This window comes from Borostomias antarcticus, assembly GCF_949987555.1.
Source record: "Borostomias antarcticus genome assembly, chromosome: 4".
Lineage (NCBI taxonomy): Eukaryota > Metazoa > Chordata > Actinopteri > Stomiiformes > Stomiidae > Borostomias > Borostomias antarcticus.
Window position 1 is genome coordinate 1,697,106 of NC_140237.1, and position 26,522 is coordinate 1,723,627.

At 50.5% G+C, this 26,522-nt stretch overlaps 1 protein-coding gene across 1 annotated transcript in view; it reads right to left on the reverse strand.

The window, feature by feature from the left end:
• The window catches only part of LOC311308204 (uncharacterized protein), a gene marked incomplete at its 3' end in the record, with an annotated part of 205,907 nt that overhangs the window by 143,796 nt on the left and 35,589 nt on the right, over positions 1–26,522 (reverse strand). Inside the window, exon 4 of the mRNA XM_084437142.1 lies at positions 21,905–21,997. Coding sequence (XP_084293268.1) covers positions 21,905–21,997 — 93 coding nt within the window. The remainder of the gene's footprint in view (positions 1–21,904; positions 21,998–26,522) is intronic.

The window sequence follows — 26,522 nt, forward strand, 5'->3', positions numbered from 1 at the left end:
CTCAGACTCTCAGACTCTCAGACTCTCAGGACTCTCAGACTCTCAGGACTCTCAGACTCTCAGACTCTCAGACTCTCAGACTCTCAGGACTCTCAGACTCTCAGGACTCTCAGACTCTCAGGACTCGGGACTCTCAGACTCTCAGGACTCTCAGGACTCTCAGACTCTCAGACTCTCAGGACTCTCAGGACTCTCAGACTCTCAGACTCTCAGACTCTCAGGACTCTCAGAACTCTCAGGACTCTCAGACTCTCAGACTCTCAGACTCTCAGAACTCTCAGGACTCTCAGACTCTCAGACTCTCAGACTCTCAGGACTCTCAGGACTCTCAGACTCTCAGGACTCTCAGGACTCTCAGGACTCTCAGGACTCTCAGATTCTCAGACTCTCAGGACTCTCAGGACTCTCAGGACTCTCAGACTCTCAGACTCTCAGACTCTCAGGACTCTCAGGACTCAGGACTCTCAGGACTCAGGACTCTCAGACTCTCAGACTCTCAGACTCTCAGGACTCTCAGGACTCTCAGGACTCTCAGACTCTCAGGACTCTCAGACTCTCAGACTCTCAGGACTCTCAGACTCTCAGGACTCTCAGGACTCTCAGGACTCTCAGACTCTCAGACTCTCAGGACTCGGGACTCTCAGACTCTCAGGACTCTCAGACTCTCAGGACTCAGACTCTCAGACTCTCAGGACTCTCAGGACTCTCAGGACTCAGACTCTCAGACTCTCAGGACTCTCAGGACTCAGACTCTCAGACTCTCAGACTCTCAGGACTCAGGACTCTCAGGACTCTCAGACTCTCAGACTCTCAGAACTCTCAGAACTCTCAGACTCTCAGACTCTCAGACTCTCAGGACTCTCAGGACTCTCAGACTCTCAGACTCTCAGACTCTCAGACTCTCAGGACTCTCAGACTCTCAGGACTCTCAGGACTCTCAGACTCTCAGACTCTCAGACTCTCAGGACTCTCAGACTCTCAGGACTCTCAGACTCTCAGGACTCGGGACTCTCAGACTCTCAGGACTCTCAGACTCTCAGGACTCAGACTCTCAGACTCTCAGGACTCTCAGGACTCTCAGGACTCAGACTCTCAGACTCTCAGGACTCTCAGGACTCAGACTCTCAGGACTCAGGACTCTCAGACTCTCAGACTCTCAGGACTCTCAGACTCTCAGACTCTCAGACTCTCAGACTCTCAGGACTCTCAGACTCTCAGACTCTCAGGACTCTCAGGACTCTCAGACTCTCAGACTCTCAGGACTCTCAGACTCTCAGGACTCTCAGGACTCTCAGACTCTCAGACTCTCAGACTCTCAGGACTCTCAGACTCTCAGGACTCTCAGGACTCTCAGACTCTCAGGACTCTCAGGACTCTCAGACTCTCAGACTCTCAGGACTCTCAGACTCTCAGGACTCTCAGACTCTCAGGACTCTCAGACTCTCAGGACTCTCAGACTCTCAGACTCTCAGACTCTCAGGACTCTCAGACTCTCAGGACTCTCAGACTCTCAGACTCTCAGGACTCTCAGGACTCAGGACTCTCAGACTCTCAGGACTCTCAGACTCTCAGGACTCTCAGACTCTCAGGACTCTCAGGACTCTCAGACTCTCAGACTCTCAGACTCTCAGGACTCTCAGACTATCAGGACTCTCAGACTATCAGGACTCTCAGGACTCAGGACTCTCAGGACTCAGGACTCTCAGGACTCTCAGGACTCTCAGACTCTCAGGACTCAGGACTCTCAGGACTCAGGACTCTCAGGACTCTCAGGACTCTCAGACTATCAGGACTCTCAGGACTCAGGACTCTCAGGACTCTCAGACTCTCAGGACTCTCAGACTCTCAGACTCTCAGGATTCTCAGGACTCTCAGACTCTCAGGACTCTCAGACTCTCAGACTCTCAGGACTCTCAGACTCTCAGGACTCTCAGACTCTCAGACTCTCAGGACTCTCAGACTCTCAGGACTCAGACTCTCAGACTCTCAGGACTCAGACTCTCAGGACTCAGGACTCTCAGGACTCTCAGGACTCTCAGACTCTCAGACTCTCAGACTCTCAGACTCTCAGGACTCGGGACTCTCAGACTCTCAGGACTCTCAGACTCTCAGGACTCTCAGACTCTCAGGACTCTCAGACTCTCAGACTCTCAGGACTCTCAGGACTCTCAGACTCTCAGGACTCTCAGACTCTCAGACTCTCAGGACTCTCAGGACTCTCAGGACTCTCAGGACTCTCAGGACTCAGACTCTCAGACTCTCAGGACTCTCAGGACTCAGACTCTCAGACTCTCAGGACTCAGACTCTCAGGACTCAGGACTCTCAGGACTCTCAGGACTCTCAGACTCTCAGACTCTCAGACTCTCAGAACTCTCAGGACTCTCAGACTCTCAGACTCTCAGACTCTCAGGACTCTCAGGACTCTCAGACTCTCAGACTCTCAGGACTCTCAGGACTCTCAGACTCTCAGGACTCTCAGATTATCAGACTCTCAGGACTCTCAGGACTCTCAGGACTCTCAGGACTCTCAGGACTCAGACTCTCAGACTCTCAGACTCTCAGACTCTCAGGACTCTCAGACTCTCAGGACTCTCAGGACTCTCAGACTCTCAGACTCTCAGACTCTCAGGACTCAGACTCTCAGGACTCTCAGACTATCAGGACTCTCAGACTATCAGGACTCTCAGGACTCAGGACTCTCAGGACTCAGGACTCTCAGACTCTCAGACTCTCAGACTCTCAGGACTCTCAGGACTCTCAGGACTCTCAGACTCTCAGGACTCTCAGACTCTCAGACTCTCAGGACTCTCAGACTCTCAGGACTCTCAGGACTCTCAGGACTCTCAGACTCTCAGACTCTCAGGACTCGGGACTCTCAGACTCTCAGGACTCTCAGACTCTCAGGACTCAGACTCTCAGACTCTCAGGACTCTCAGGACTCTCAGGACTCAGACTCTCAGACTCTCAGGACTCTCAGGACTCAGACTCTCAGACTCTCAGACTCTCAGGACTCAGGACTCTCAGGACTCTCAGACTCTCAGACTCTCAGAACTCTCAGAACTCTCAGACTCTCAGACTCTCAGACTCTCAGGACTCTCAGGACTCTCAGACTCTCAGACTCTCAGACTCTCAGACTCTCAGGACTCTCAGACTCTCAGGACTCTCAGGACTCTCAGACTCTCAGACTCTCAGACTCTCAGGACTCTCAGACTCTCAGGACTCTCAGACTCTCAGGACTCGGGACTCTCAGACTCTCAGGACTCTCAGACTCTCAGGACTCAGACTCTCAGACTCTCAGGACTCTCAGGACTCTCAGGACTCTCAGGACTCAGACTCTCAGACTCTCAGGACTCTCAGGACTCAGACTCTCAGGACTCAGGACTCTCAGACTCTCAGACTCTCAGGACTCTCAGACTCTCAGACTCTCAGACTCTCAGACTCTCAGACTCTCAGGACTCTCAGACTCTCAGACTCTCAGGACTCTCAGGACTCTCAGACTCTCAGGACTCTCAGACTCTCAGGACTCTCAGGACTCTCAGACTCTCAGACTCTCAGACTCTCAGGACTCTCAGACTCTCAGGACTCTCAGACTCTCAGGACTCTCAGGACTCTCAGACTCTCAGACTCTCAGGACTCTCAGACTCTCAGGACTCTCAGACTCTCAGGACTCTCAGACTCTCAGACTCTCAGACTCTCAGGACTCTCAGACTCTCAGGACTCTCAGACTCTCAGGACTCTCAGACTCTCAGACTCTCAGACTCTCAGACTCTCAGGACTCTCAGGACTCAGGACTCTCAGACTCTCAGGACTCTCAGACTCTCAGGACTCTCAGACTCTCAGGACTCTCAGACTCTCAGACTCTCAGGACTCTCAGACTATCAGGACTCTCAGACTATCAGGACTCTCAGGACTCAGGACTCTCAGGACTCAGGACTCTCAGGACTCTCAGGACTCTCAGACTCTCAGGACTCAGGACTCTCAGGACTCAGGACTCTCAGGACTCTCAGGACTCTCAGACTATCAGGACTCTCAGGACTCAGGACTCTCAGGACTCTCAGACTCTCAGGACTCTCAGACTCTCAGACTCTCAGGACTCTCAGGACTCTCAGACTCTCAGGACTCTCAGACTCTCAGACTCTCAGGACTCTCAGACTCTCAGGACTCTCAGACTCTCAGACTCTCAGGACTCTCAGACTCTCAGGACTCAGACTCTCAGACTCTCAGGACTCAGACTCTCAGGACTCAGGACTCTCAGGACTCTCAGGACTCTCAGACTCTCAGACTCTCAGACTCTCAGACTCTCAGGACTCGGGACTCTCAGACTCTCAGGACTCTCAGACTCTCAGGACTCTCAGACTCTCAGGACTCTCAGACTCTCAGACTCTCAGGACTCTCAGGACTCTCAGACTCTCAGGACTCTCAGACTCTCAGACTCTCAGGACTCTCAGGACTCTCAGGACTCTCAGGACTCAGACTCTCAGACTCTCAGGACTCTCAGGACTCAGACTCTCAGACTCTCAGGACTCAGACTCTCAGGACTCAGGACTCTCAGGACTCTCAGGACTCTCAGACTCTCAGACTCTCAGACTCTCAGAACTCTCAGGACTCTCAGACTCTCAGACTCTCAGACTCTCAGGACTCTCAGGACTCTCAGACTCTCAGACTCTCAGGACTCTCAGGACTCTCAGACTCTCAGGACTCTCAGATTATCAGACTCTCAGGACTCTCAGGACTCTCAGGACTCTCAGGACTCTCAGGACTCTCAGACTCTCAGACTCTCAGGACTCTCAGGACTCTCAGACTCTCAGGACTCTCAGGACTCTCAGATTATCAGACTCTCAGGACTCTCAGGACTCTCAGGACTCTCAGACTCTCAGACTCTCAGACTCTCAGACTCTCAGGACTCTCAGGACTCTCAGACTCTCAGGACTCTCAGACTCTCAGACTCTCAGACTCTCAGGACTCTCAGACTCTCAGGACTCGGGACTCTCAGGACTCTCAGGACTCTCAGGACTCTCAGGACTCAGACTCTCAGACTCTCAGGACTCTCAGGACTCTCAGGACTCTCAGGACTCAGACTCTCAGACTCTCAGGACTCTCAGGACTCTCAGGACTCAGACTCTCAGACTCTCAGACTCTCAGGACTCTCAGACTCTCAGGACTCTCAGGACTCTCAGCCTCTCAGACTCTCAGACTCTCAGGACTCAGATTCTCAGACTCTCAGACTCTCAGACTCTCAGACTCTCAGGACTCTCAGACTCTCAGACTCTCAGGACTCTCAGACTCTCAGGACTCTCAGGACTCAGGACTCAGGACTCAGACTCTCAGACTCTCAGGACTCTCAGACTATCAGGACTCTCAGACTCTCAGACTCTCAGGACTCTCAGGACTCTCAGACTCTCAGGACTCTCAGGACTCTCAGACTCTCAGACTCTCAGGACTCGGGACTCTCAGACTCTCAGGACTCTCAGACTCTCAGGACTCAGACTCTCAGACTCTCAGGACTCTCAGGACTCTCAGGACTCTCAGGACTCAGACTCTCAGGACTCAGGACTCAGGACTCTCAGACTCTCAGACTCTCAGACTCTCAGGACTCTCAGGACTCAGACTCTCAGACTCTCAGGACTCAGACTCTCAGACTCTCAGGACTCTCAGACTCTCAGACTCTCAGGACTCTCAGGACTCTCAGACTCTCAGGACTCTCAGACTCTCAGACTCTCAGACTCTCAGGACTCTCAGACTCTCAGACTCTCAGACTCTCAGACTCTCAGGACTCTCAGACTCTCAGACTCTCAGACTCTCAGACTCTCAGGACTCTCAGACTCTCAGACTCTCAGGACTCTCAGGACTCTCAGACTCTCAGGACTCTCAGGACTCTCAGATTCTCAGACTCTCAGGACTCTCAGATTATCAGACTCTCAGGACTCTCAGGACTCTCAGGACTCTCAGACTCTCAGACTCTCAGACTCTCAGACTCTCAGGACTCTCAGGACTCTCAGACTCTCAGGACTCTCAGACTCTCAGACTCTCAGACTCTCAGGACTCTCAGACTCTCAGGACTCGGGACTCTCAGGACTCTCAGGACTCTCAGGACTCAGACTCTCAGACTCTCAGGACTCTCAGGACTCTCAGGACTCTCAGGACTCAGACTCTCAGACTCTCAGGACTCTCAGGACTCTCAGGACTCAGACTCTCAGACTCTCAGACTCTCAGGACTCTCAGACTCTCAGGACTCTCAGGACTCTCAGCCTCTCAGACTCTCAGACTCTCAGGACTCAGATTCTCAGACTCTCAGACTCTCAGACTCTCAGACTCTCAGGACTCTCAGACTCTCAGACTCTCAGGACTCTCAGACTCTCAGGACTCTCAGGACTCAGGACTCAGGACTCAGACTCTCAGACTCTCAGGACTCTCAGACTATCAGGACTCTCAGACTCTCAGACTCTCAGGACTCTCAGGACTCTCAGACTCTCAGGACTCTCAGGACTCTCAGACTCTCAGACTCTCAGGACTCGGGACTCTCAGACTCTCAGGACTCTCAGACTCTCAGGACTCAGACTCTCAGACTCTCAGGACTCTCAGGACTCTCAGGACTCTCAGGACTCAGACTCTCAGGACTCAGGACTCTCAGACTCTCAGACTCTCAGACTCTCAGGACTCTCAGGACTCAGACTCTCAGACTCTCAGGACTCAGACTCTCAGACTCTCAGGACTCTCAGACTCTCAGACTCTCAGGACTCTCAGGACTCTCAGACTCTCAGGACTCTCAGACTCTCAGACTCTCAGACTCTCAGGACTCTCAGACTCTCAGACTCTCAGACTCTCAGACTCTCAGGACTCTCAGACTCTCAGACTCTCAGACTCTCAGACTCTCAGACTCTCAGGACTCTCAGACTCTCAGACTCTCAGGACTCTCAGGACTCTCAGACTCTCAGGACTCTCAGGACTCTCAGATTCTCAGACTCTCAGGACTCTCAGGACTCTCAGGACTCTCAGACTCTCAGACTCTCAGACTCTCAGGACTCTCAGGACTCTCAGACTCTCAGACTATCAGGACTCTCAGACTCTCAGGACTCTCAGGACTCGGGACTCTCAGACTCTCAGGACTCTCAGACTCTCAGGACTCAGACTTTCAGACTCTCAGACTCTCAGGACTCTCAGGACTCTCAGGACTCAGACTCTCAGACTCTCAGGACTCTCAGGACTCTCAGGACTCAGACTCTCAGACTCTCAGACTCTCAGACTCTCAGACTCTCAGGACTCTCAGACTCTCAGGACTCTCAGGACTCTCAGACTCTCAGACTCTCAGACTCTCAGGACTCAGACTCTCAGACTCTCAGGACTCTCAGGACTCAGGACTCTCAGACTCTCAGGACTCTCAGACTCTCAGACTCTCAGACTCTCAGGACTCTCAGACTCTCAGACTCTCAGACTCTCAGGACTCTCAGACTCTCAGACTCTCAGGACTCTCAGGACTCTCAGACTCTCAGACTCTCAGGACTCTCAGACTCTCAGGACTCTCAGGACTCTCAGACTCTCAGACTCTCAGGACTCTCAGGACTCTCAGACTCTCAGGACTCTCAGACTCTCAGACTCTCAGGACTCTCAGACTCTCAGGACTCTCAGACTCTCAGGACTCTCAGACTCTCAGGACTCTCAGACTCTCAGACTCTCAGGACTCTCAGACTCTCAGACTCTCAGGACTCTCAGACTCTCAGGACTCTCAGACTCTCTGGACTCTCTGGACTCTCAGACTCTCAGGACTCTCAGGACTCTCAGACTCTCAGGACTCTCAGGACTCTCAGGACTCTCAGACTCTCAGACTCTCAGGACTCTCAGACTCTCAGACTCTCAGGACTCTCAGACTCTCAGACTCTCAGACTCTCAGGACTCTCAGACTCTCAGACTCTCAGACTCTCAGGACTCAGGACTCTCAGACTCTCAGACTCTCAGGACTCTCAGACTCTCAGGACTCTCAGACTCTCAGACTCTCAGACTCTCAGGACTCTCAGACTCTCAGACTCTCAGGACTCAGGACTCTCAGACTCTCAGACTCTCAGGACTCTCAGGACTCTCAGACTCTCAGGACTCTCAGGACTCTCAGGACTCTCAGACTCTCAGACTCTCAGACTCTCAGACTCTCAGGACTCTCAGGACTCTCAGACTCTCAGGACTCTCAGACTCTCAGACTCTCAGGACTCTCAGACTCTCAGGACTCTCAGACTCTCAGGACTCGGGACTCTCAGACTCTCAGGACTCTCAGACTCTCAGGACTCAGACTCTCAGACTCTCAGGACTCTCAGGACTCTCAGGACTCTCAGGACTCTCAGGACTCAGACTCTCAGACTCTCAGGACTCTCAGGACTCAGACTCTCAGGACTCAGGACTCTCAGACTCTCAGGACTCTCAGACTCTCAGACTCTCAGACTCTCAGGACTCTCAGACTCTCAGACTCTCAGACTCTCAGACTCTCAGGACTCTCAGACTCTCAGACTCTCAGACTCTCAGGACTCTCAGACTCTCAGGACTCTCAGACTCTCAGGACTCTCAGACTCTCAGACTCTCAGACTCTCAGGACTCTCAGGACTCTCAGACTCTCAGGACTCTCAGACTCTCAGACTCTCAGACTCTCAGACTCTCAGACTCTCAGGACTCTCAGACTCTCAGACTCTCAGACTCTCAGACTCTCAGGACTCTCAGGACTCTCAGACTCTCAGACTCTCAGACTATCAGGACTCTCAGACTCTCAGGACTCTCAGGACTCTCAGGACTCTCAGGACTCTCAGACTCTCAGGACTCTCAGGACTCTCAGACTCTCAAACTCTCAGACTCTCAGGACTCTCAGGACTCTCAGACTCTCAGACTCTCAGGACTTACACCACAGAGTGAGACATGCCCAGTCCTCTCAATGCACTGAGGAGGTGTGGGTTGGACATAATTGCATTGAAGGTGTTTTGAGTTTCAGTCTCAAGTCTGTCTTCTATTCTCTTTCATTGGACAATGAACAGTTCTGTGTTAGGGCTCTGAAGCAGTCGAAACTGTGTGTGTGTGTGTGCGTGTTGATTGATCGCGATGAGTAACGTTAGTAGCCTACATATGTTGCTGGCTTAACTGGCTCCGATTACCAGGAATATATGAAAAACGTGGTGCTAGCTGATGGCAACAGCCTTCCGGAGCCCTACTCCATCCCTGACCATCTCTTGATAGACGATATGTCCAAATGGCCCTGCATTGAATGACCTCAGATCTACAGCTATCTAATCGAGAAACCGAGTGTATACGCGCGAGAGTTTACAGGCACACAAGTCGCTGGACGCAGTGAAATATGTACTATGTGGTCTGGTCATGTCAATAAAATCAAAGTTTACAATGCCGGTCAGTTTTGCGTCCTGAGAGCAGGTGTTCTATCCAGCCAACGGCGGGGTCAAAAAACACAGCTGTACGACGCATTTATGTATGTACACAAATACATTGGCTGGATCCTGACAGCCAACTGCACATGTATGGCTGGGTAAGTGACAGAGTAGGCTAGTGTTGGTCCAAGATAATTAAGTTCAACAATGAAAAGCCACCTTACTAATGTATCCTGTAGGTTGGCTTCATGTTGTAGCCATGCTGCAGCCATCATGTGCCAGGTTGAGTTGTCCGTGCGACGGGGCCAAGCAGGGACAGAACCGGTTGCAAGCACCTCGAAGCGAAATGCTTGGAAGGACATGTCCCGAACAAAGGTGGACCCACAAAAGCTTGAGGGAATGAATTTCAGCAGACCCAAAACAGACTTGACCGCGTTGCCCACTCCCCACCCCAAGTCCCGTAGACGTGCCAGGTAAATAGCCTAAGCCTAATGTTCTACGCATAAACTTCAATATATATTTTTAAAAAGCCTAGATCTCCACCAATGGTATTGCAGTTCAGAGGTCATGCGCCTTTTAAAGATGCTGCCCCTTTTCATTATGCAATTCATAATAGGCCTATCACCTTCATAAACGTTTTCAGCCTTATTAAAAATGCAACATACCAGATCAACCTCTTACAATGTCCAAAACCTGTCAAGTATAATTATGCTTTTATTAATAAAAGGTAACATGGTTTTAATAATCTATAGGTACCATGCAATGTAATTGAAACACTTCACTGTAACTGAATCATCTGTGCAGATAAGGCTTAAAGTTCAAACACAACTGACACTGACACAGCTTCAGAAGAGCCAGACCATGTGTAGTTGCTGTAGTTCTCTCTGCACATCAGTGTTTTCATCTGCAACACAGACGTTACTTATTTATTTATTTACATAATTCCCATTCCATTATATCATTCACATATGCGCACAAAATGCTGACTAACTGTACATCTGAGTTCAAATGGTAAGCAAGTAAGCTATATATACAACATGTAGGCCTAACAGTCAAGGTAATTGATGAGACGAGTATATGCGCGCACACACACACACAGCAGATCAGAAGTCAGCATACCAAGCTTTGATCTCCACACTCATTTACTACAGTAAAGATATACCGTCATATCATCATCATCATATACTGGAATCTGGACTGGGGAGAGAGAGCGGGAGAGAGAGAGAGGAGGGAGAATGAGAGAGGGGGAGAGAGAGACACACACACATTACAGTTTCCTCTAATATGAACAGTAAAACTGTTAGAGTTCGGTTTTAGGACCCAGGCGCAACAGGAAAGGAGGAGGCAAGGAACGGTAAAGCCCGGAGGGGCGATTTAATAAGATCACAAAGGGGGATGTGGTAGTCGTACAGCCGATGGTCAGGCAGGAGCGTGGTAGTCGTACAGGCGATGGTCAGGCAGGAGCGGGGTTGTCGTACAGGCGATGGTCAGGTAGGAGCGGGGTTGTCGTACAGGCGATGGTCAGGCAGGAGCGGGGTTGTCGTACAGGCGATGTTCAGGCAGGAGCGGGGTTGTCGTACAGGCGATGGTCAGGCAGGAGCGTTGTCGTACAGGCGATGGTCAGGCAGGAGCGGGGTAATCGTACAGGCGTGGGTCAGGCAGGAACTGGAGAGATGAGGAGGGGAGGCAGGGTGAGTGAGAGTAATCACAAACGGGGAACGGGAAAAAACACTACAAAATACGGGTAAGGAGATTGTAGGCTAGGCTATACTTTACCACAAGAGTTTATGGTAAGATCTGGCGATGAGTGGAGTGTAGACCAGGTTCTTGTAGAGGTTGAAGGTGATTGCAGAACGAGGGACAGGTGTGGTGATGATAATTGGAAACCGGTGAGTAGAGCCGCGCCCGCGTCATCGTCGGAGACGAGCGCGCCATTCTTGTCTTTGCGCACGGGCCGATGTGCTGGGCATGTCGGGATCCGACTCTTCGTCACCGGAGCGGGAGGAGACTGCCGAGTCCGCGGAGCTGGCCGGAGACGGGGAACGCCCGGCAGTGGGGGGAAACTCCGGAGAGTCAGAGCGTTGTATGCCCGGGCTGATGCGACGTGCGGTAGAGCGCGTAGGACGCCCCGAGCGCGCAGCGGGCCCAGAGGGGAGAGAGGGAGGCGGTTGTGGAGGCGAGGGCATGCGAGCCGTAACAGGACCCCCCCCCCCGAGGGGAGCCACCTGGCGACCGACCGGGGGCGTCAGGATGGGCCTGGTAGAAGTCCCGGAGGAGAGACGGGTCCATAATGAGCTGCCTGGAGATCCAGCTGCACTCCTCGGGGCCGTACCCCTCCCAATCCGCCAGGTATTGGAAACCCCGACCCCGGCGGCGCACCTTCAGCAGCCGCCGCACCGTCCACTGGGGATGCCCGTCGACCATCTGGGGAGGCGGAGGAGCCGGGGCCGAAGGCATGAGGGGACTCGAGGAGACAGGCTTGACCTTGGACACGTGGAACACAGGGTGTACCCGCATGGAAGCAGGGAGCTTAAGGCGTACCGCAGCTGGGTTCAGGACCCGGTCGATCTCGAAGGTACCAACGAAGCGCGGAGCCAGCTTCCTGGAGGGGACCTGGAGCGGAAGATCAGCGGTGGAGAGGTAGACACGTTGACCGGGCCGATACGCCGGAGCAGGAGTGCGGCGGCGGTTGGCCCCGCGGCAGGAGCGCTCGTTGGAGCGGAGCAGGGCCCTGCGGACCTCCCTCCAGACACGGCGACAGCGGCTGAGGTGGGCCTGGACGGAGGGGACGGAGGCCTCCGACTCCTGGAGAGAGAACAGCGGGGGCTGGTACCCGAGGGATGACTCGAACGGAGACCTGCCAGTGGCAGCGCTGGTCAGGGCATTGAGGGAGTATTCGACCCAGGGTAGGTCCTTGCTCCAGGAGGTGGGGTGGAGAGCCGACACACAGCGGAGAGCGGACTCCAGGCTCTGGTTGGCCCGTTCGGCCTGGCCGTTGGTCTGCGGGTGGTAGCCAGAGGAGAGGCTGATGGTGGCGCCGATCTCCTTGCAGAAGGCCCTCCAGACCTGGGAGGTGAATTGAGGCCCACGGTCCGAGACAATGTCTCCGGGGAGACCGTGGAGCCGGTAGACATGCTGGACGAGGAGCTCAGCTGTCTCCGCAGAGGACGGGAGCTTGGGGAGCGCCACCAGATGGACCGCCTTGGAGAACCGGTCCACCACGGTGAGGATGACCGTGTTGCCCCTGGAGGGGGGAAGACCGGTGATGAAGTCCAGGGCGATGTGGGACCAGGGACGGCTGGGGACCGGAAGAGGACGCAGGAGGCCAGCCGGGGGCTGGTGGGACGCCTTGCTGCGGGAGCAGATGGGACAGGCGACCACAAACTCCCGGACGTCGGACCTCATGGAGGGCCACCAGAACCGTCGGCTAAGGAAGGAGAGGGTGCGGTGAACCCCGGGATGGCACGCAAACCGGCTGGCATGGCCCCACTGGAGCACCCGGGACCGGACCGAGTCAGGCACGAAGAGCCGGCGAGGAGGAACGTTGGCCGGACTGGGTTGGGCGTGTTGGGCCTGCCTCACCACTGCCTCGATGTTCATGGTGACCACCCCTATGACACGCGAGACCGGCAGGATGGTCTCAGGCTCCGCGGGGGGCGCCTCGGGCGCGTGGAGGCGGGACAGCGCGTCGGCCTTGGCGTTGCGGGAGCCGGGCCGGAAGGTGAGGGTAAAGTCAAACCTCCCGAGGAACTGGGACCACCGCGCCTGGCGGGAGTTGAGGCGCTTGGCCGCCCGGATGAAGGTCAGGTTCTTATGGTCTGACCAGACGAGGGTGGTGTGTTCGGCGCCCTCAAGCCAGTGGCGCCACTCCTCCAAGGCCCCCACCACCGCCAACAACTCCCTGTTCCCGATGTCGTAATTCACCTCAGCTGGGGTGAATCGGCGGGAGAGGAAGGCACAGGGGTGCAACTTCTGGTCCTCCACTGACCGCTGGGACAGAACAGCACCGATGCCTGTGTCTGATGCGTCCACCTCGACCACGAACTGCCTGGAGGGGTCAGGATGGAGAAGGACCGGGGCGGTGGTGAAGCACTCCTTGAGCGCGGAGAAGGCAGCGCTGGCAGCCGGTGTCCAGACGAATGGACGCAGGGATGAGGTGAGGTGGGTGAGGGGAGCTGCTACCCGGCTGTAGTCCCGTATGAAACGGCGATAAAAGTTAGCGAAGCCAAGGAAGCTCTGAAGTTGCCTCCGGGTCGTGGGTGGAGGCCATTCGACCACGGTCTTGATCTTGCGGGGGTCGGGTCGCGTCAGGCCTCCCTCCACAATGAGCCCCAGGAACTCCACTGACGAGGAGTGAAAAGTGCACTTCTCCGCCTTGATATACAGGCGGTTCTCCCGGAGACGCTGGATGACCATGCGGACATGCTGGACGTGCTCCTCAGCGCTCCTGGAGAATACCAGGATGTCGTCCAGGTAAAGGACCACAAAGACGTCCAGCATGTCCCTGAGCACGTCGTTCATCAGCGCCTGGAAGACGGCGGGGGCGTTGGTGAGGCCGAAGGGCATGACGAGGTACTCGTAGTGGCCACGGGAGGTCTTGAAGGCGGTCTTCCATTCGTCCCCCTCACGGATACGCACCAGGTGATAAGCGTTCCTGAGATCCAACTTGGTGAAGATGGTGGCACCGATGAGGGGTTCGAAGTTGGAGCTCATGAGGGGGAGTGGATACTTATTCTTCACCGTGATGTTGTTGAGCAGCCGGTAGTCGATGCACGGCCTCAGGTCTCCTCCCTTCTTCTTTACAAAGAAGAACCCCGCTGCCACCTGGGATCGAGATGGTCGGATGAGACCCTCGGCCAAGCACTCGGAGATGTAGGTGTCCATGGCCGCTTTCTCCGGGAGGGAGAGGTTGTAGAGACGACTGGCTGGAAGAGGGACGCCAGGGTGGAGCTCGATGGCGCAGTCGTAGGGTCGATGAGGGGGGAGTGTGCGGGCGCGCTCCTTACTGAAGGCCTCCCCAAGGTCGTGGTACATCGAAGGGACCGTGGAGAGGTCCGGAGGAGTGGGACGGGGTCGGTCAACCCGAGTGGAGGTCTGAGCAGCTCGGAGGCAGCGGGCGTGGCAGGCGGTGCTCCAGCTGAGGATGTGCCCCGAGCTCCAGCAGACATGAGGGGTATGGAGTTCCAGCCAGGGCCTTCCTAGGATGAACGGAGCGTCGGGAGAGTGGATGACGAAGGGGCGGATGTTCTCCACGTGGTTTCCCGAGGCTGTGAGGGTGAGGGGCAGGGTCCGGTGAGTAATGGGACCCATGGGATGGCCATCCAGAGCGAAGGCCGAGAGGGGCCTCTCCAGAGGGGAGATAGGGAGCGCCGCTTTGTGGGCGAACTGGACGTCCACGAAGCTCTCGTCCGCACCGGAGTCGATGAGAGCAGGGACGGAGAGCGTGTGCCCCTGCCAGGCGAGGGTGACAGTGAACCTGGCGGCACGGGTCCGGGATTGGGGATGGATGAGCCGGCTTACTCGGTACCCCCTGGCGAGTGAGCCTACTCTTTTTGCCGTCCTGGGAGGTGCAGAGGAACAGGAGTCGACGGCGTGCGCTGGGCTAGCGCAGTATATGCACAGTCCGTTCTGTTCCCGGTGCTCACGCTCTGCAGGGGTCAGTCGGGTCCAACCCAGTTGCATGGGTTCCTCTCCAGCGGTGTTTGGGGGGGCGAGGGAGGCCGGGGCAGACCGAGAGAGGCCGGCAGAGGGAGGCGGAGACGGTCTGGGTGCGCTGTGGTGTTGGTGCGCCCGCTCGCGCCTGCGTTCCCGGTGGCGCTCGTCTATGGCTATGGAGAGGGAGACGAGTTGGTTCAGGGTCGCTGGTCTGTCTCCTCCAGTCAGGCTGTCCTTCATGGCGTCCCCCAGGCCCCGTCGGAAGGCGCTGTACAGGGCAGACTCGTTCCAGGAGCAACGGGCAGCGAGGATGCGGAACTCCGTGGCGTAGTCCGCTACTGAGCTGGAACCCTGGGTGAGGGCGGAGAGAGCAGCGTCCGCGTCCTGTCCGTGGACGTCGTGGTCGAACACAGTCCTGAATTCTGCCACGAAGGCTGTGTAGTCCTGCATGTAGGCAGCTGCGCCTTCGCGACCCGCCATGACCCAGCGGCGAGCCCGTCCCGTGGTTAGGTTAGCGATGTAGGCTATGCGAGCTGACGCAGTGGAGTACATGCTTGGCTGGAGATCAAACACGTACTCACACTGCATGAGGAACTCCCGGCAGAGGGTGAATGTCCCGTCGTAGGGGGCCGGGGAGGCGAGATGGGGCTCCCGGTTTGGTGGAGCGGTGGGGTTCAGGAACGGAGCCAGGCGGGCACTGAGCGCGGTGACCTGGTCGGACAGGGTGCTGACCAGAGTAGCGAGTCCCCTCAGTCGCTCGTCCTGGGCTTGCTGTTGGCCGGATACCTGTGGCAGTTGCTCAGCTTGGGTCTGTTGGAGGGCTTGGAGTGGTCCGGGAGGTGCAGGTCTCTCCTCCATGTTGGCTGGGTCAAAACGGGCCAGATCTTACTGTTAGAGTTCGGTTTTAGGACCCAGGCGCAACAGGAAAGGAGGAGGCAAGGAACGGTAAAGCCCGGAGGGGCGATTTAATAAGATCACAAAGGGGGATGTGGTAGTCGTACAGCCGATGGTCAGGCAGGAGCGTGGTAGTCGTACAGGCGATGGTCAGGCAGGAGCGGGGTTGTCGTACAGGCGATGGTCAGGTAGGAGCGGGGTTGTCGTACAGGCGATGGTCAGGCAGGAGCGGGGTTGTCGTACAGGCGATGTTCAGGCAGGAGCGGGGTTGTCGTACAGGCGATGGTCAGGCAGGAGCGTTGTCGTACAGGCGATGGTCAGGCAGGAGCGGGGTAATCGTACAGGCGTGGGTCAGGCAGGAACTGGAGAGATGAGGAGGGGAGGCAGGGTGAGTGAGAGTAATCACAAACGGGGAACGGGAAAAAACACTACAAAATACGGGTAAGGAGATTGTAGGCTAGGCTATACTTTACCACAAGAGTTTATGGTAAGATCTGGCGATGAGTGGAGTGTAGACCAGGTTCTTGTAGAGGTTGAAGGTGATTGCAGAACGAGGGACAGGTGTGGTGATGATAATTGGAAACCGGTGAGTAGAGCCGCGCCCGCGTCATCGTCGGAGACGAGCGCGCCGTTCTTGTCTTTGCGCACGGGCCGATGTGCTGGGCATGTCGGGATCCGACTCTTCGTCACCGGAGCGGGAGGAGACTGCCGAGTCCGCGGAGCTGGCCGGAGACGGGGAACGCCCGGCAGTGGGGGGAAACTCCGGAGAGTCAGAGCATTGTATGCCCGGGCTGATGCGACGTGCGGTAGAGCGCGTAGGACGCCCCGAGCGCGCAGCGGGCCCAGAGGGGAGAGAGGGAGGCGGTTGTGGAGGCGAGGGCATGCGAGCCGTAACAAAAACTTACATTCATGATTTTCAGGAGGACCATCAACCTCCAGGGTTGCATCTTGTCTTGGAGTCCAGGTTTTCCCGTCTGCGCTTTCTGACATATCTAAATACACCACAACCAGAAATTAGTATTTCATTTTGACTATAGTCCAAATAGTAATATATAAATTATAGATGTCTCCCTTGCATAGGACTGCTCACTGTTGGTGGCATAAGAAAATCTAGAAGGGACAAAATCTATCTGGACTTTCACAGTCCATCGATGGTTCTCCTGACTAGAAAACCAGTCAGTGGTGGGTCATGAGAAGGGGCTTCACAATAATGTACACTAACATTAGCTAATTCAGAGTAACTGGAAACAAACACTGTAATAATTATTAGTATTTTTTAGAAATGGCAGGTTACTTAAAACAATGACTGTTTCATCACCCACAATTCTAGTTAACGTTAGCTGGTTGTGGTGTCAGCTAGTAAACGTAAAGGGCTAGCTAACGTTCAGCTGCGCTAGCTGATAGATTAGTAGGAAGCCTACGTTAGCTACGTTACTAACTAATTTCAACTGGCTCCTAGATGTGAATATTTAAATCTTATATTACCGGTAAGTAAACAAATAAATAGCTAAACCAACAGTCAAATCAATGTAATTTGCTGAGAAAAACCCCCCAGAGGTGACGTTAGCTAGATAACTTACCAGAGATGAAGTGCGCACCACACAAAAAAGTGTGAGTGTTTGTTGGACCATCGGGTCCCCAATCTGCTCTCTTTATGACTTTAAACCAGGTTCCTCTGAAAAGGGTGACATCCCGAGGGGATGCTGAAGAATCTGAGGCCATCATCTTGTCCTTTTCTGTTTGTACAGTTCACAGCACAGCAGCTTTGAGGCATAATTAGCTTCATGGAACGGAGTTCCTGGCTACTGTGGCTAGCGAGTTCGTTTGCTTTTTGCCTAGAGGCTGCGTGCGCACTCTGCTGTGACGTAGGCGGCGAACCCATCTATAGACCATGCTTACTACTACTGGACAATTCAGTCCCACTGAAATACAGTATAAACTTGCACGCAAAATACAGAGTTTAATGTTCTCAATTCAGTGACAAAGGACATAGGACTGGTAAAAGCTTGTGCATATATAGTTGTTGTTCATAGAAATAACTCAAACATTGGGGATGACTGGTAATTATTGGTTTCCATGCAAACAAATGAAGTTACAGTATTTGTGGAAAAATGTGTGGAAAAATTGCTGTCCCACTCTCTGAATTCTACTTTGTTCTAGCATCCAATTCCATCAATGAAAAACACCAATATGCTAAACCAGAACCAACACCATTTCATCTCCTCAGAGGAATCCCTCACAAGCTAACAGACACGCACACGTACGTGAATAATAGCCTACTGTACATCACTGCTACACATGAAATCAGGTATGGTGTTTTCATTCAGATTGGAGCAGACGGACACAGTCTGCCTGGCTGCCAACTCCAACCCTCTCAAATGTCCCTCTATTAACAAGGCCACTGTGAAATTAACAAAACAAACATTATATGACAGGCAGTCGCCACAAAGAGGAAAGGCCAAGTTTGATATATGATATGAGATTTTTGGCTCACGGTTCACAGGTTTTTTGGGAGTGAAAAAGCTCATGAAATATGGAAACAGTTGGAAAGCTGCCCAAAATCGTAATAGAGGAACCTCAAAAGACTTATGTCAGTCCTCTTTATTTTTTTTTAAATATAGTCAATGGAAAAAGGGGACTCCTCGCTTTATGTCATTCAGTGGGGTTTTCTGGCACATTCTTCAAAGCTTTACTTCGCTACTTCTCCTTCTTCATCTTCTACCCCCTTTCCTTCTACTTCTCTTCCCTTTTCTTCACCGCAACCACCTTCTTCTTTAATGACTTCCTTCCTCCCCTCTTCACCACCTTGCTCTGCTCTTCCTCCCCCCTCCTTCTCTCCTGGCTCCCTCCTGGCCCCTCCTCCTCCTGGCCCCTCCTCTCCATGGCTGTGTACGGTGGCTGGCAGCTGTCCGGTTCCCAGCGGACTAGTTTGGAGAGAGGACAGGGGAGGCTCCCGTTCCAGTGCTCAGGCTAATCCACTTACCCAGGAGAAAGCACAAGACCACCATCGCATGAATCCCCCATCCTGACTGGCATCCTGTACTTTATTCTGCACTTTCTTTGACTTGTATCATTTTTTTTTCTCTTTCAGTCTATGATCACTATTTAAAGTCCCCCAGTGCACAGTAGACGTGTGCTGTAATACCATCGTGTGTAGGTTGTCTTGATAATGATCTCCAGCCCACAGGGTGAAACCCCACTGCTGGACAATGATCTAATTTCCTAAGAGCAATCATAGAGCAGCATGCCAGCCCTGTAGAAACTCCACGCCATTTCACTGCGGAAACAACCCCCCCACCCCCTGGGCTATATTGGGCGAATGACAAATGTTGTCTTGGGCTGCTGGGAAGCCAGAGAATCCATGTACATATTGTATTATAATGATTATTACTTCATACAGGACAATGACAAATGTTTGGGGACATTACAGGTGTCAACCACTGCCATGTGTCCTCTTTCCCTGCTGCGCTGTAGAGATGAGAGGTGGAGGGGAGACAGATACAAGAGTATGAAGGGGGAGTTGCCTCAGCCCTAATGAACATTGAGTGTGTGTGTGTGTGTGTGTGTGTGTGTGTGTGTGTGTGTGTGTGTGTGCACACGCAGGCGTCTGTCTGTGACACCGACGGAGTTGAAGAAACGGATGAAGACACTGCTGGGGATAGAATGGCAAATAGCCAGTGACACGGGCGGATAACAGAATGATGTGAACAAACAGCCAAGAAGAGATCAGAATAATTTGTTTACCCCCCTTGAAGCCTCTCACTCCTCTCTTTAAAGGAGAAGGCTCTTTTTCGACAACCTGGACCTTATTAACGGCATATTATAAGACGTTTGACTCACCGAGATAACTTTGGTGTAATTCGGCGGACGTGGCACTGAGAATGTATTTTCAAAAAAATGTATTTTCTGCCGCGAAACGGTTGTTTTCATCAATCTATTTTTATGAATCGCTAGTTGTGCCTCCATAGAGCGAGGGCTGGTTGTGGTTTTCACATGCCTCTGTAATATGATCTTTAGAAACGTCTTTAGAGACGAAATACTTGCTCCAGCATGCATGCGCACAGCCGCAGACTGGCTATTCTTCGTCTGTAGGCTACACTCGCGGCTCACATTCTCTACGCTACGATCGGCTTGTTGGTGCCTGGAATATTGTGTGCAATATGGCCGAATATTTATCAGATTTTGAGGGTATAGAAGATGACTTAGAATATGATGGAAGCCGATCGTAGCGTAGAGAATGCACCCTGAGGATTTTCTAAAAAAGCTGCAGTTGGATTTAACATGCAGGCTTGGTGACCAGCTCACAAAAACAAAGCATCAAGCCTTCTGCAAAAAAAGCAAACAATAATATTCATCACAGTGCTGCCACCAATCGGTGAATGCTGCAGCAGCTTCAAACTAGAAAAGGTTATTTTCTTTCCCTTGGGGACAGTAGCATTTTTGAATAGGCCTAAAAACCTCTTTCTGCAGGCGAAAATTTAGGATATAATATTTTACTAGTCCTTGGACTAGAAATAATGGACAGGGATCTCCGGTTGTACCCATGTTTTGAGTTAACGGTAATCAGCTGAACTTCCACCTGGACCTGCTTTGCGTGATGAGCTTTAAACATGTGCTGCTGCAGCATTCACCGATTGGTGGAAATTCCAGGAACAGCCCAGGAGTACGCAATTGTTCCCTCTGGAACCATGATGCTGCTGAGAGGTGTTAGTTTCCCTTGGCCGCTTCCTCACACTGTCAGTTTATCTAACACTGCTGTGGGTAGATTATGTTTCTCATCAGAACATCAGTGTAACAACAAAACAATTCGTGCTCTGTTCCAGAATGATATTGTTGTTACTCCTAATATAATCCCATTTTGGAATGGTGTTGTAGAGAATATTCCTTGGAAGAAAGTGTGGTCCTTGCCTCTGAAGTTTCTTCTTACCAATAAAGTGAGAGAAGTTTCATTTAAATTAATCCACAGGTTCTACCCTGTTAAGTCCTTCTTGAAGAGATATAAACAGGACATTGTGTCTGACTGTTCGTTCTGTAAAAGCTATGAGGAAAATGTTTCTCATCTTTTTTGGAATTGTCCTCATACTGTGAAATTTTGGTCAGACTTTCTGCTGTTCATACATACTCATTTTATTGCTGATTTCTCTTTTTGTTTTAAGGATGTCTTCTTTGGGATATATGACTTTAAGAAGGATAGTGAGGATGCACTTTTTTATAATAAATATGTTACTTCTGCTTGCTAAATTCTACATACACAAATGTAAATTTAATGGTTCAAAACCTTTTTTCCCAGTCTTCGATGTGGACTCCATAAAGTTCTCCAAGAACTCTAAAGCCAGTTTCGCTTTTCTCAACTTTTGTGACATTGTAACCTCTTATTGTGGTGCTCTGATATGTTTTATGCCTTGCTGTTTCTTTTATTTTTTTCCTTTTCTGTGTGTCTTTTTCGTTTTGTTTACTTGCCCATATTCCTGGATCTTGTCTGACATGCTGGCCGTTGTGTTGTGTGTATTGGATGAATGATTGAATAAAATAAATACATTTTAAAAAAAATATTTAAAAAAGTTTTAAATGTAAATAAAAAAAAAATCACCAATTGGTGGCAGCACTGTGACGTATCGCACAGAGCGCGCGCTATTACCGGTAGAGCGAAGAAGCAGAAAACCCCTAAAGGAAGGAGCAGTGAGTGAAAAATAGGCTATAACAGTGGTTATTTCACCTATAAACAACCCGACAAGGCCCCGACATCACAAAAGATATCTACAGGAATGCATGGTGAGCATCAGATTTGAAATTCGCCGTTTGGAATAGTCCATGAATCAGACGGGATCTTTCTTTAGAAACATTCTTAGGAAGAAATTTAAGAACAGAACTTAAGAACATATTGGTGAATGAGGCCCATTGGATTTTGAAATATGCCCCCTGACAGCTCAGGCAATTGTTTAGACTGTTAACTTTTCAAGGCAGCCGATGTAGGAGAGGCCAGGTAGGTATTGAGACTCACCGCTAGAACAGTCCAGCCCTCCCCAGCCTGGCTCACACTGACACGTCTCTGGAGACACACACCGGCCGTGGGCACACTCCTCTGTGCACAACGCTGTAGGAGAGGATGAAAACATGAGTCACGCACACACACACACAAACACATACACTAAATTGCAGCAAACATACACATAGCAAACACAGAGCAAACTTGCTAGGGTGTTTAGAGGCATTAAGATATGCCCCATGCCTCTGTGTGCCAGAGTATCTGGATAGGAAACACAGCTGAAGCTCCCAGTAGCCGGCGATAGGATACCTGTCTGTACCTGCTCCCCACTGCAGGGCTGGAGGGGGCCCCTAACCCAGCATATATACGGTATTTAACATCAACTGCAGCGCAGTGGCCAAGGTCACCCTCCACAGCAGGGTTAAGGCAGACAGGGTGTTATCTCAGTCAGAGCCACAGCTTCTACAGTAACCTACTGTATGGACAGAGAGGGAGAGCTGATTGGAATCAGTGGTGGCTCTGTTAGATGATCTACACACACTCAAACTATAAATGCAACTCGGTTAATGTGCAAAAACTGGTTAAGGTCTGTCTGTAAGGGGTGTATTAGTTTAGCAGTTTCTGAGTAGTGCTGTGCTCCTTCATATGCAAATTGACTTCAGGTGAAACAGAACTGAAGATTTTCACCTAGAGGTTTTCCACTGCGGTAATATTTCATTATGTCATGACCTTACAGTTTAGAGGTGTCATACACTTTTCTGAAGGCTTGAGATAAATGGCCCTATATTGAGCTAATAAATTACAGTATGTTTTCATACATCTGAAACACTAGACTGCTGTGTCACTATCTGACTTTTTCTCATTGAATAAATGGTGTGTAGGAGGAGAGAACCGAGGGAGATGAAGGGATAGAGATATTAGGTGTAGATAGATTAAGGGAGGGGAAGAGAGAGAGAGAAATAGAGAGGATGTCAGTAGTGTACTACTGTTAATTAGGTGGGCTAGCTTGTAGAAGATAGCCCAACTTGTGATATTCCCACTACAGTAGGACCCCACTCATCCGAACTTCAGAGATCCGAACCTCCCCGTCTAAAAAAACTTTTATTTGAGCCTGCTATCTGGTTACTGGTGGGATTTTCATTACAGTACTGTATCCTACTGTGAATAGCAACAGACTGTATGTAGACCTACATGTTGCCTGTAGGCTGTAGCCTACTGTCACGTTTCATTTCTTTGCTCTAATGTCGAGCGCAAAACGCAAACGAGTCTGTTGCGCGAGCTGCATTCCTTGGTAGCCAGAAAGCGCGTCAGCAACCTGAAGCAGAGGAGCATCTAGTCATTTTTCGTTCCCAGTTAATGGACTTCAGGAACACAGCCTATAGCCTACATTGGTTGTTTATGAGACTTTCTTTTAGGCTACAATAGCCTAAGACACGACAACTTGTCTGTCATTTCATTTATTTATTTATTTATTGATTATCATTTGCTCTAATTGTTCTAATGTTGGGTTGTTTTTAAGCTATACCATTTTTTTCGGCGAATACAGTAGCCTATCGATGCAGCGTACGCCTCATTTGAGAATAAAGTAGGCTACTGAATTTGATCAAAGCACGCACTAAAGTGGAAATTCGTTTATCTTATTATAGGGTACTGTAGGCCTATTATAGGCTAGGCTGTATCAGTTTAGTTGGCTATTTGATTGCAAGTTTGATGCATTTTCACAAGTAATTAAGGGTATTGATCGGTCTATTATGAGTCTATATGAAACAAGTATACCACTTATTGAATTTGGTGCATTTTAACATAGGTTCCAGTCATCCGGACATTTCAGAGATACGAACGACCTGCGGTCCCGTTGGGTTTGGATAAGTGGGGTCCTACTGTATTTCTTTCTTTCTTTCTTATTATTATTCTCCCTGTTTTTTGTCTCCTTAACTACTTCTTCATAATTTGTGCTAGAAACTTCATTCAAACTTTAAAATGTTCATAATGTTTAGCTCTTTAACGGATCCATTCAGATTTTTTATATTTTTTTTATTAGGTGGGCTAGCTTGTAGAAGCTAGCCCAGCTTGTGATATTCCCACTATTTCTTTCTTTCTTTATTCTAGTTCTCCCCAGTTTTTTGGCCCTCAACTACTTCTTCATACTTTGTGTTAGAAACTTCATTCAAACTTTATGAAGTTTCAAACTTTATGAAATGTTCGCAATGTTTAGCTCTTTAACGGATCCATTCAGATTTTTGATATTTTTTATAGTTTTTTTGTTTTAATTTTTGTCCCATTGAAACTGCTTAAAACTGCTTTTGGAATGTTCAGAAACTATGTTTTTAGAGTGGTGGCAGCAGTTGCTTTGAAAATATTCACACATTTTGTAAACTGCTGGCATTCCTACAGTTTTGAGAGCTCACACACATATTATATATCAAAATGTTCAAACAACTGTGCTGATTCATACAGTGTTAGTATCTAAGCTGTGTGACTTATAGTTTTCATGGTATGACGATTTGTTCGGCAACTGCGCTCCCCATTGAAACGTATGGCAACGCACTCTAACTTTTGAGCTGCTAATTGCGTATTTTTACCCTTTTTCTAACTTGTCGCCATGCCTACAGTGTTTAAGCTATATGGACATATTATACATAGAGATGTTCTGCAAGTTCTCAGGATTCCTATGGTGTCAATATATAAGCTGTAACATTTATAGTTTTCGCGATAGAGCTGTCTGAAGCGGACCATGTCGCGGATCAGAGTGTCAGTTGGGATTAGAGTGGTGGCAGCTGTTGCTTCTTTTGAATTTGTGTGCATGTGCAGCCTCTCTTAAAGGTACAGGCACCCTTTTATAACTAATGTGGTAGCACTGGACTCAGCCAAAGTGGAATAGAGACACCAGGCCCCCAGGATTCGATATCTAAAGTGAAGCCCTATAGGACCGCGCCATCTTTGAAAAAAACGCGTCATTGGCGCGTTTTTGTAGTCCACGAACAGATGTGAAATGCAAACTTGCATTCGTGGCTCTCCCCGCTCTGAGTTAGCAATGAAAATCGGCTTGCTTATTAATCTACTTTCGTCAAATATATCCGTTGGAAAACATATTTTTTTATCCTGGCATCTTAGTTTTAACAGTATAATTGTGACTGAACATGTTTTGTTTGCTAGTAGGTGGTATTCATTCTGTTCCCAGCAGCGTGATGGACAGCCAGGTGAAATAGCTTCAGGGGACCTGGTCCCAGGCGAGTTGAACAGATATCCACCCAGAGACCGGGTCTCTCGTTGCGGCATGAAGTTTGCGGCTAACCCACCGAGCTCGGGGGGCTCACAGGCCAGTGCAGAGATGTTTTATGTAAGGGTAAAAATTAGTTCTGTACAATGTTACAATGGGAAGACAAGGGGTTGGGGTCACAGAGAGGTTTGGAGGATTTGTGTGTTTAAAAAGGGGGGTTAATTGCCTAGGACAGCTGGTTATCTTCACACTTAGGGTGGTGTGGGAAGGGCAGCCATTTGATCTGTGTCCTGGGAACTTTAGCACCTGGGACTGGGAGGGTCCAACAACAGGTTTATGGACAGGAAAGGCGGAGTTGCAGAGCTTCTGGTTAAAAGCCGAGACACAGATCACATTGGGGCGCTCTCTCAACTGACCAGCCTTGATGCAGGTTGCTTGGCAAGAAGCCACTCGAGTGTTTGTAACAATCCTTGGATGAATAAACTCTGTTAAACTGTTTTGCTTCTTAACCCATATTGAACGAGAAATTCGACAACAATTACCAGTAGGCTAATTATAGTGGAATTGCTGAATGACAGTTTATCATTTAATCTTTATGCCTATACATCAACTCATTTCCATGTATGTGAATAAAGTTAATTCCAGTTATTTACAAAATATCACGTCTCTGTCCATTTCTGGAAAAGGCAAATAATTTCTGTGAAATGATCACTCAAGTTTTATCATCAACCCCACAACTATTTTGAGTGACTATTGTGAAAATATATATACTATATACATAAAATGCATTATTATTATGCATAGGATGTTGTGCTGTGGTCATTTTCATTAATACATTTGATTAATCAGTCAATAGTATTAAGCCCTTTTTGATCGTTTAATGTTTTCAGTGTTAAGTGTAAGCTTATGCAGCCTACTCCAAAATGTAATGGTTACAGCAGTCAAACTGTGAATGTCTTCATGTACAGATGTGGGAACATAAGAATGTAACTTGACCCGCGGTATTCTAACAGGCGCTTTACGTCATTCCGCACCACCGCTCGCCTGCCCATAGGGGCGCAGTAATACCACTCATTGACCCATTGCTGGCTCGCACATTAGATTAGCCTACCGTTCTCAAACTCCTTGTTGTCTGTCTGGTTGTAATTTAATTATTACGAACAAAGCCTATCTATTTATAGTTTCTATCTCTGTAAATGTCGCCGGGTCTATATCTGTTAACTGTCGGGACAAGTAGAAGTTTAATACATTAGGCTGAGTGTTCTCATATGGAACATGGCATCAGGACGAGTAAGATGGCTAACGGAGATGACCAGAGATGTGTTTGAAATGGTTCACTCACTCCCTATTCCCTATTACCATGGATGTATTGAGTGTGACTCATAGTGAACTACATGGGGAATGATTTAACAG